Source organism: Amblyomma maculatum, chromosome 1 (genome assembly GCF_055883805.1).
Source record: "Amblyomma maculatum isolate TAMU_Amacu chromosome 1, ASM5588380v1, whole genome shotgun sequence".
NCBI classification, from domain to species: domain Eukaryota; kingdom Metazoa; phylum Arthropoda; class Arachnida; order Ixodida; family Ixodidae; genus Amblyomma; species Amblyomma maculatum.
In genome coordinates, this window is record NC_139344.1 from 92,075,187 (window position 1) to 92,087,046 (window position 11,860).

An 11,860-nucleotide genomic window follows, 5' to 3' on the forward strand; every position below is an offset into this window, starting at 1 on the left:
CAAGCATCAGTAGGCGAGTTCCTTACGTGATAGTGCTATGGAGGGAGTGGAGCATTCTCAGCTTCTTTTTTAATGCAGTATGCTTCTATGATCTCGGCAACGCTTCTTGCATCCTTCATCACCCGTGCTTTTGACGTTCAACTGCGGTTAACTTGTTTTGAATCTTTTGAACGCTTTATAAGTCCTTCCTGATAATCATCTGCAGCAACAGATTGCACTGCATGTCGGTGCTCCCTCCAGCTGTCGTTTAGGCACCTGCCTGTTTGGATAAAATAATAAGTTTTTGCACGAGGGAGGTATCTCGTAAACCACTCCTGTAGCACATGTATTGAAACGGATAACATGACGGATGGTCACGGGGCAGAACCTGGCAGATTCCCAGTTTCATCAACAAGCTTCTTACCATCGGAAGAGTTCCAAAGAGGGCCTTCGGCGTACCGTATAGGCAGCTGCGAATGAAAACGCTTTTCGCCAGCTGGCTTTGCCAGCTCTCCTCCTCCTCACTACAAATCAGCGTGGCAACTTGGAAGACAGGGATTGCGGCAGAGCTCTTGTGTATTTTCGGAAGAGTAGTGCATACAGAGCTCATTCTATGTTTGCATATTTACCGTGCAACGTCTTCCCAGCTTCGAAAACGAAGGCACTTCTTTAGCCAGCCGAGTTTGTTTAGTCGAGGTTGTTAGCAACCTCGACTGCACTCTGAGATTTCGTCGCACTCGTGCAAAACGGAGTACGCTCTTGACGAGGACACACTTGGCGTTGCAGCATTTCGGAAGATAATTTTAATATCATCTGAAACTTTTAATCGTAGTTGAGGGGAAGAATTTGCGGAGCACAACCAATTCGTATACTGACAAACTTGAAATCGGTACCTCAGCCTTAGGGAGTGCGTGGCTTCCCCACGAAAAGGTTCAGCCTTAGTTTTTAGTAGTAGTTAGGTCAGCAACTCCACACAAGAGAATTTTTTTTAACGTGTGTTTTGTACCTGCATTCTCACGTTGCACTCTATAGAAATGAGGTGCCTGACAGCTTCGCGTATAATTCGATATCTACTGAGCCATCAAAAAACTTCTTCAATATAAAAAAATATTCCTTTGAAGAAAGACTATGAAGTCATCTCGGATCATTATTGCTCCAACCGGTAGAGTGATAGGGTAATATGTGACCGCTGGGCTAAAGAAAGCAGAAAACACGATAATGCACCACTTTAGCGCGTGCTTTCCTCCGAATTACACATGTATTCATAAGGCAGGGCTGGAATAAGAAACGCTTTGTTTATCGTGTGTTATTTCCAGCAATTTGCGTAATTAACTCGCGTGCCATCCGGATCAAAACACGAAGAGTCAGGTACGGTTCGCTTCTCTCAACCAAGAATGGCATATTGCATGCTGTTCTCTGCAACGCATCCTTTTCCTGCCTGGAAACCGGAAAACTCAAAGGGCGGCTTCGTAACTTCTAAAATAAATTCAATACTGAGAAATGTTCTTCCCATGGTTACGGTGGATGCTGAGGCCGTCTGAGTACTTGTTCGAGTGGTAATAGAAGTCGGCTGGGTAACTTTTATGCACTTTTACGCAACGCTGGTCTTACTTGTCGATTACGACATCACCATCAGCAGAGGTAATGGCTTTCTCGACACAGCCGCCCACTCAGACCGCCATACCCTTCCACTGAAAACATTAAAGTAAGGATGCGTAGGAAGAACTGCAGAGTAGGTCAAAACAGATCAAAAACTTGAGTACGAGTTTTATTTCTATCGCAGTGGGGAGTAAATAGTTTGCGGTGGTGCAGCTGCGCTTAACCACGAGTCAAATGTGACAGCACTGCTCGAAACCACCGCCCTGATCTCATGTTTCCGCGCGAATTAAGGTCAAAGTACCAAGAGTGGCACTTGAGCAGAAATCAAAGCTAAAGCCACCTTGGGAACATTAATAGCCTATGCACACACACTGGCGTACGCATGCGCACCCCCCCCCCCCCCCCTTCCACACTAACACACAAAAGCCCGCGCACACTCTCATGCGCAAGCACGCACTGGGCAACTCGCACCGCACTGCTAATGCACAGGCCTGCCATTGTGAATAACCTTTTAATTTGGAGGTACTGATGCTTCGAGATTCATAATAAGCTCTTCATTTCATGACTACTGTATTGTCAGAGGCTTATATCTTTACCACTCTGTTTATCCATTCGAGCACGTAGCCTCCGAGTTCAGTAAGTCTTTCTGCGTGACGCACATCGAACCGCGCACTGTAGAGTACAGAGGTGCATTTTTGGTGCTAAACGAACATTTGTTGAAAACAGGGACAGCCGTTCAATGAAAACCACACGCTAAGCTACTAAGGGAAAAAGATATTAATAATTAAATGATCAATAATTTTACGTTTCAGGGTACTAGGCAGCATCTATCAACGACGTGTGCAGCTCAGGTTCTTGGGAGTTACGAAAAATAACACCGAAGACGCAAAAAAGTAAAAACTAGGATGGCATCAATAGGCCGAGCAGTGAAAACGTAAAGATTGTAATTCAAGCGCGCATAAAGATGTCCAATGAACTCAGAAAAGCCCTTCACATCAACATATTCTATTTGCATATATGCCCGAGGAAGTTTGCAATAAACGTCGGCTGTCAAGGGCTTCACCAGGACCTCCGAAGCTATGCCTATCGTCGGCAGCGTCGAAGATTTCGAGGTCGGGGTTTCGATTACGGCGGAACTGTATGGCCGAGGAAGGAATAAGAAACGTTCCCATACACTGCGGTCCTCTTGCATATTCAATAACCCCGAGTGGTTCCTATTACGACCACCTCTAGCCCAAAACCGCACCTCATGCAGAGTAATCGCTTTCAGGCGCGCAACAGCACCGCGTGACTACTTTCGCATCAATTACAATACGTACAATACAATAAGCCGTAGCGAACACATCCGGTACATATGCACTCGTGAGTATAAATAAGAGATGCTTTCCGTTTTACCACACCGAAGTACGCTTTAACCGCGAACGCTGTTGATTTATGTGATGGTTAGCGCAAGCCCAACACAAGTCCATCTTTACGACTGCATAGAGTTATGCACGCACGTATGCAAACCACTTACATAGACCGCAACTTTTTTTTTTCTTGCTAACGGGTGTTCGAGCACGTTCCAACGTCATTTTGATAGGCGAGAGCGCAACCAATTGGCGCTACTCCAACTTTATCTCTTTTATTTTGTTCGCGACCGAACACGAAATACAGAGCACGCGAAATCGGAAAGAAATCGATTAGACATCCAGGCCGAAAGAGCGGATGGTGCGTACAGCGTTATTATCATGTCCAGGCGGGCGGGGACGCTCCCTTTTCCAAATGGAAATTTTTGCTCTTGGGCACGTTCGTTGTCCAGATCTGCCCGAAGACTGGCGCTGGAATCAACGCTGCAGAGGTGGTCGCTCGAAACAAACCGCTTGCTTTTTCATCGATAATTGCAAAGCTGTTTAGTCACGAATGAACACAGATTAGTGTCCTGCGCTTTCCTAGAAAACAGGTGAATTTCCCCGTGTTCGATGGTGGTAGAAAAATGAGTGTGCCCCAGTTCAGACCGCTTGGAAGGTGACCTTTCTTTTGTCCAAGAAGTTCTAGCGGGGCTGCCAGTTAAGGAACAAGAAATGGCTTCCTCTCCCTATCTTTTTTTTTTCATTATTTCACTCCGGCGCTGCGTCATTAAGTACTCTTGGGAAGAGGCAAAGCGACCAGGGCCCACCATGGTCAAGGCTAATGGATTTTCTTGGGACCTGTACAGCTCGCGAGAAGATATCTTCTTTACGCGAGTAACATGTCAAGCAACCTCAGCGAAATCCGCTAAGTAGGCAGAAGGGCTTTCTTTATTAGATACGGGGCATGTCTCTCGCGATTGTTTCCATAAGATAGGTTATATTGTTAGTTTGACATCTACTTTTAAGTTGTGCCCGGCATTAAGCCCCAGGTGATCACCGCACGCCGAAGAATCCTCTACATGTAACGTGAGGATTGCTACAAGCACATGTTTGAAGCGGTAGCGAAAAATGTCAATGTTGTTTATTTCTGCCTATAGTGACGACTGCAGCAGATTCCAGCAATTTTGAGCCATGAATTGAAAAGAACATGTAATTAACATCAGAGCTGTACCGAACGACATCGTCGGTCAAATAATTCTGCATGGACTTTCTAGAAGACCATTTCTATAATATAACATCTTACGTCGCCACACGCAGGTTAAAAGGCGAATGTTTTTTTACATATAAAAAAAATTATTGGATGTAAACAATGCAGGCTTTCACTGCGAAATATATTCTTCAGCTTGACGATAACAAATATTTCTTATGTGTTTCGCAATTTTTTTGCCGGCATGGGTTTCTTTCCTCTGTATCCGTGGCACTACAGACCGGTTCACACACCAGTCTGGCTTTCCTGCGGCATGCATTTGATGTCTCGTTATTTCTGCTTAGTATTGATTTACTTATAACGCAAGAGCGTTGAAGTTCCCGTTACATAGAAAATCTAGCGTCGGCGTCGACGTTGCGAGCGAAAAATCGAGGAAATGGCGCTGGCAGGTGGCAGGTGGCAGCAGACATGGTCGAGCACTGATTCTTGGATGGCTTGTGCGACTTAAAGAGACCATGTAATACCAGAAAGTTGGAAGGAGCTTCCAACTCGGGTTGCTCGTGTGACGTGGCGAGATGGAACAAGAATTAAACTTCCAGTGTTCTTGGATGGAGAGTCAGGTACGCTACTCCTAGGTTACGCTGTTGGTAGTGCTTGGTTAAAGCGGGGCTTTATATATTGGGTGGCAGTTTACACCATTTCACCATGCCCTTAAACGTGGAGCTTAAGTGTCCCTAATAATTTTATTGTGGTTTCATTTCATACACTACTATTTCGTCTCTCTAAGTTCTTTTCGGGGAGTAAGGAATTTTGCGAACGTCTTGTATCTCTTAATATTTATTTTGCCTTTTTTTTTTCTTGTCGTGCGCTTTTCTTAGGCCCAACATTACACCATGAAACATGTATATTGCTGTCGAGGTTCAGTTCCTGGGCGCCCGATCACTATCTATAGCTTCCCTTTCTTGATTGGGAGGTTCTGGCTGACTGCCACCGCGTAGCGAATTGATTTATCGCATCTAGAATTTTTTTTAAATTCTGAAAGCATATTTTTCAATGTTTTTTTTTTCTTTTGCCAGTATCAAGAAGTTGTTATTTAAATTTGGCGGGATTACGTCGACGACGACTCCGTTAGGTGCGTGCTCCTTTCACTTTTATTTCTCCTTACCTTTCCCTATCGAAGGGCCTCAAACTAGAGAGACACGGGTGATTCGAAGCTAACTTTATTGGGGTGCTTTGCACAAGCAAGATCCTTTCAGTATAGTGGTATCGAAGTTAGGAGTGCACATTTGCGGATTGGATGTGGAGGTGGAGTAATTAGGCAGAGAGAAAACCTGCTGTTTATCCCCGACCCAAGCGCGGCCATAATGCTACAAAGTTGCGTTCTACTAATTCTTCACCAACAGCTGTTAGTGCCTAAACTTTCTAGTGGCGACGTAGCTGTGCCGCAGCCGAAGACACTGGGCGCTCTATGAGTGTGCTTAGAAAAAGTAGCACTGTTGGTGACACTACCTTATTTGGCAAATCAGTCGCTAACAAACCATACGTTAAAGCCCCTTTAAACCACTCTTATCGAACAACAGTAGAGCGATATCTAGAGCCGGCTCTTTGAAACGACAACTTCAGCATTCTTGCTTGTTTATTTGTTTGGTTTTGGCTAAATTTGTCTTTCGCGCACTTAGTCTGTGAGGCGTATATCTACCCTAAGTGCCAAAATTATAATGCTGACTTTTCCTGGTCTTTCGTTGCGGGGGTCTCAGTCGCAATGTTAGCGTTTGTTCCTCTTTCTTAGAGAACATAAAGAAAGTGTCATGGGTGTAGGCGTAGTCGTATATAGGGTAATGGGGCTGAACTAAAGTAATGAACAAAGTTTTTCGTAGTTTACACACCGTCTTCGCAACCTGTGTCCGAAAATGAAGGAAAGTTGAAGACGAAGAACACGTAAGCGGTGAGAACGGCCTGATAAATGTCAGCATATATTCCTCTGTAGAAATGACTTTGGGGTGATAACCAGTGTTTATAGAATCCGAATGTAGTGAACAGGTCTTGGGCTCAATACATGTTTCAGCATATTGCAGATCTGTACTTCGAAGAGAGATTGTAAGGCGCGCTCTGCTAAGTGTAGCCTCACTGGGGCTAACTAAGTTAGGCAGACATGCCAGAAATTGGGCAACTAAATTAAGAAACGCAAACTTTCATCTCAGGTCAAGACGCATTTTTGGGGTCTCATCCAGCGTCGGCCTTACCTCCCAGCACTTCGCACAGCACCCGCAGCCGCTGGCCCTCCCGCAGTCGGACGCCACCTGGTGCCTCTGGTTCAAACTTTAGAACAGGAGTTCCAGGTCCCTCTGCATAGAAACAAGCCGTGAGCCTATTCAAATAATTTGCCCGCATACGTACAACCAGCATATCAACTATAAACTGCTAATTGTGGGGTTTGACTTCTAGATGCGACACATCGTATTTGAGAAGCGTTGTAGTACAGGGATGATGAATAATTTACACTACCTGAGGCTCTTTAACGTGCACTAACATCGCACTAAAGAACAGAGCTTTTGTGCTTCGCCTCCGTCGAAATACAGCCGCTGGGGCTGAAATCTCACCCACAACTCAGGTATCGAATGCCAAATGCCGAAGCCACCAAGCGTCGCAACGGTCAGCGTTGCAACTACAAACGTGGTTATACGACTTCAAGAACACAGTTAAGGTGCCAAAATCTATTAAAGTGCGGACGTTCACGCATGCCCTTAAATTCCGAACAAGCTAATTTGTTCAAAGGGAAGCACTTTACGAGCGCAATTATTTTTTTGCATCTCTTAAAATAGCATCATATTACTCAATGTCATAGACCGTTCCCCAGGACGCTTCCAGTTGCCTGTTTTTTATTACCTGAAATTCATCCCTTTGGTTTTCTATGGTAATTTTGACTACTCCCACCACTACTCACCCCCTTCTCCCAGTGCAGGGTAGCAAACAGGCTTCTTTTACCGGTTAACCTCTCCGCCTTTCCTCCTACTCATCTTCCTCTTGCTCCTTAACTACTCAGGTCAAGCATAGGACAAAGTTTGAAAGCAACACCTTACTACACGTCGGAATCTCGATCCATTCCCATCAGTATGCTTATAAGAATATATTAGAATGGCCCGCAGTTGTCTCACACTTTAAAGTGATGTCCAAGAAGGTGAAGTTGGCTTATGTACAGCATTAGAACGACACGCTTGGGTGTGCATTGCGGATAATCTCCACTGCCGTATCGACTGGATAAAGTTTTTCGAGCGTTGGAAATCGAATACAAATAATAAGGAAGCAAACCCAAGGTATAAACTTCATTTTAGCCTGAGGCCTGTCGTTAACCACGTTGCAGCGCAACGGAATGTGCCTTGCGCAGTCTGCAGAGAAGTATGCAATTTTGGTGCCATGAATTATGCTTAGTTTTTGTGCATAAAGTCATTTAGGACCTAATTGCACCGAAGCAGACTGCTAATAAAACGAAACTTGGAGGACTATGCAAATTATCTTGAGCTGCGCAAAAGAAATGTTGAGAAAGCTGCGCGTATTTTGAAAATGGTTGCACAAGTCTCTACTGAAAAGCTCATGTTGAAATCCATTACTTAATTGGTGATTTTTTAATGATTCGCGTTATTTAAAGTGCATTAAACAAAACCATACATTTTATTTCAGTATTCTTGATACATTACGCGGATGTATTCTTCCACTCAAAAATCAGGTGAGGAGAGGCTTCATCTTAATTCCTTTTCACGTCGCTCGCAAAGATACTGGGAACATCAAACCTCACTTTTCGACATATATATTTCTCATGTCGAGCGTTAGATATATTTTCTTGTTTTTTGAGCCCTCATATTTTTGATGCCTGTTTATAATTTTCTTGTGATTTTGACTAAAGTTTTTACGGTCACTACAAGAAGTTGCCCATTTGAGGAATGGATGACTTCAGCCATTTGCCAAGGAGAGTAAAATATATGCGATGACGCCAAAGTGCAAAACATTTTGACTGTATGTCATCAAGACTTCCTGTATTAAATAAAGACAGGAGCTCGATTGCCGTTGCCACCAAATACACGTGGAATTTTGTGCTACTGTACTTTCGCGTTTCTAAACTACTCCCCCCCCCCCCCCCCCCTCTAATTCTCGCAAAACTTTGGCAAGGATGTCCGTGTGCTCACTCGCTATGTCGTCGAACCGGCACTGTCAGAGTTCAGTTGGCGCGGTGTTCGTGATGTGAGCGCCGGCTTCATTTGTTGCTGTGTTGAGATACACTACATGATAGATGGCGGCATAAAACACCAGTCGAAAGCGACTTCGATAACTCTATCAATCTGCTGCCACGTGGGCCTCGTATCGTCGACGCTCGGCAGGTTTCACGGTTTTGTGGGCTTACGTTGCTTGCTTTAGTGTCACTATTTTGAGAGCTGCATTTTGAAGTCTAAGCGAATTGTAATCGCGTTTGCCGAAGATGTTTCGCAAATGACTTGATAGATTGTTATTCCTTGCGCCCGTCTCGTCGAGATATAGCAGCGAAAAGGAGGGATGAGGGGGCTTTATTTTAAATTTTTCGAACATACTCCCTCCCCCCCCCCCCCCCCCCCCCTTTGTTCATCGTGATCGTGAAAAAAAGGGAGTGTTTAGAATCGAGTAAACACGATAATTGCTCAGGCTAAAGCCATGACGTTGCCTGTACTGTATCTCTTGACGTATCCTCCTAAGCCTTATCTCATGACATTATAGCAGGATGCGGTGTCCTAGCCGTTCCTTTCTTTTACTTTTCATGTCATATATTAATCTTATATCGAGTTTTTATACTCTAAACAACTCATACTACGTTTAACAGAAGAGAGGAGCTGGATAGAGAGACTGACATAAGTATAAATTCCGGGTCAGCAACGCGAAAACGGCCGTTACATAAAGTCTAAGGTAATTTATTAAACATGATCACGGCCTGCCCACCCCAACTGTTACTACTCTGGCTCATATTTTTTTCCGATCAGGTATTACACCACTAATTACATTCTTCGCTGACTTCCATCGTTGTTGTTTCTTTCCTGGGGGGCAGATGTCCATTGTGACAACGTATGCCTAGCGTTAACATTGAAGTTTTCGTAGATGACGCATGTAGACTGTGTGGTCGAGTTGCAGCTCCAATAAAAATCAGCAGAAAAAAGTGTAGTTCCGGATCTTCACACCCTCGGACCGACTCCAGACCATCGCGGCTCGGAGCATAAAGTATAGCGTGTTGCACAATTACCGGGGCGCTTTAGAATGCTTCTCCCAACTAAACCGCGGTATCTTCGCAGCTAAAATTTCGCACAGAAATGGCATTTTGTCGTTCGTATTTTTTAATACAAAATTTGTTTGGGGTACTTGCCTAATTCGATGAGAAGAAGTAGGATGTTCCCATTGTATGCGGCTGCGGCGATGTAAGACGAGCTACTGTCCCAGTGATGGCACCCGCATCGCCGCCACCGCATACAGTGGGAACATCCTACTTCTTCTCATCGAATCAGGCAAGTACCCCAAACAAATTTGGTGTTAAAAAGTACGAACTATAATATGGCCTTTCTGTGCAAAATTTGAACTGAAGGAGAAGCATTCTACAGCGTGCCGGCAACTGTGCAACGCGCGGTTTGAATATGATGACCCGATGCAACAATCTGTTTAAAATCTCCCCTTTAACCAAGAATAAAAGTGCCGTACTTTTCGCTCTTTAACGCAACCGGTTGCGTCATCCAGATTGCCAGCAACTGCCGCGCGAAGGGGACCGCTTACCGACCACGATGAGCTTCACGCGAGACGTCTTGTCGGGTGCAAGCTGGAAGCGCACACGACACACGTAGAGTCCGGCGTCGCTCGGCGACACATCTGCCAGCGACAGAGTGCCACGCGACACAGAGAAGTGCAGACGATCTTTCCAGGTCGGCGCCATCCGGTGGTCTGCCTGCACCAGGGCCACCCCACGGGATCGCACCACGCTGTACATAGGTTCAGCGGCAGCCGGGCCACGCGTCCAGCTGATGAGCACCGGCGCTGCCTCCACGCTGGAAGCGCCGAACGAGCCGCCCAAATCGCACGGTAGCCGGGCCTGACTCCCCGGCAGCGCCAGCACCTGCTGGGGCTCTGCAAAGCGAGTGAAGAACCAGAGCATGAGTGTGTCGTTTGTTTGTTAGTTTTGATTTCTTCTATTATACGTTACCAGAGATGTGTACTTTCTCACCTGTTCTGAGGGTTACACATAGCGATAATTAAATCTGTGCACTATGGGTGCAATGTACAAAGTGGAAATCACCAGAACGAATGCATCATGGAGTCTCCAGCTCAGACTTTAGCGACATTCCGAAATTCCCACAGCTGAGTAAAATGTGTCATTGTCACTATGTTGAAGAAACTCGTGTATTCAAGGTTGTTATCGAATGGTGCAACGAAGTGAAGTTGACAATGCGAACGGCTTGGAGATGGATCAGTTCCTAGCTGAGGACCAATTCGGCATTACTTCGCAGTCTGCAGAATCAAATTATTTCACTTAACCTTTTTAATACCAACAGATATTGATGACCATGTAAAACTAAAGGACATATGTAGGTAAATGTACAATACAGGAGGCTGCCAAAATTCCCGTAAAGTTGACGAGCTATTTTCTATCCAAAACGAGTAAAATAATCGTAGGCGGAAAGCGTAGAAGTTAAACGCGAGAGGACTGCTAAAATGATCTCCAGCAAAATTACTGCAAGTAAAAGGACAGCATTTATTTGAAGTTTCATCTTTCAGAAAACATTCATAATATTTCCAACTTGGCACGAAAGGGGAACTTGAACAGAACATTGGAAAAGCATACTATGTGTTTAGGACACTAAAACTTTATATATTAAAGTAAGCCAACTTCAATGACATTATTATTTGAGACTACAAGGAGAGTAAATGCGTCCAAGAAAGTTTTAATTTTTCCCAGTAAATTCGGGACGTTATATGCAGGAACAATAGTTTTGCGCACAGGGCAGAAAGACCGGCCTCATGCATGATTAGGTGAAGGAAACTTGTGCAAAGCGACCTTCCTGAGCAATTAGAATTAAGTGTTATGCATTGCGCATTTCTATTGCTAAAGTATCATTAAAGAAATTATTGGCACAGGCGTCTGAAGCGGCCGTTCTACCGTAGCGATGCATGCTCGTTGCACTAACTCGCTGTCGATGTATATTATTTATAATATATATATTTTTTTGCTTTTTATGGCGCGCTGTTGAGATTTCGAAACACGCATTGTAGGTTATTCAGAAAAAATCTTGAACTTAGTTTGCAAGCTAGAGCCACATGAGCCAAAGTCACAATGGTTTACACGATGCTCGGTCTTCGCGGATCTAAAATAAAAGTTTCTTAGGGCTCTCACTGACCTATTGAAAAGGGATTTACAGTCCCTCAGCATATCGCACAGAAATAGCTTAAATTATATGCTAATAGATAGTTAGCTTCGACTGCATACTAGCAAAACTAAAGGCGAAGACTGGACAATTCTTTTTGATGTAGGGTGTTTTTTATAGCGCAAAGACAAGAACAAAAAAGGCGAGACGTACACACACAAGCGCTAACTATCAACTGACTTTATTTGTGGAAGGCAGCATCACATATAGGCTGTAGTGTGGGAGATAATGAAACGAAAGCTAATAACAATGAAAAAAAAATCACAAGATAAAGCCAGGAAATCAAGGCGCATGCGCGGGTGGGCATGTGTTATACTTGA

At 44.5% G+C, this 11,860-nt stretch overlaps 1 protein-coding gene across 1 annotated transcript in view; it reads right to left on the bottom strand.

Annotated features, from left to right (window-relative positions):
- Positions 1-10,273, bottom strand: part of LOC146203175 (nephrin-like) — a 117,500-nt gene extending 107,227 nt beyond the window's left edge. Inside the window, exons 1-2 of the mRNA XM_084602825.1 lie at positions 9,898-10,273; positions 6,360-6,461 (exon numbers count right to left, since the gene is read on the bottom strand). Of these exons, the coding sequence (XP_084458951.1) occupies positions 6,360-6,461; positions 9,898-10,273 (478 nt within the window). The remainder of the gene's footprint in view (positions 1-6,359; positions 6,462-9,897) is intronic.
- Positions 10,274-11,860: the final 1,587 nt, after the last annotated feature.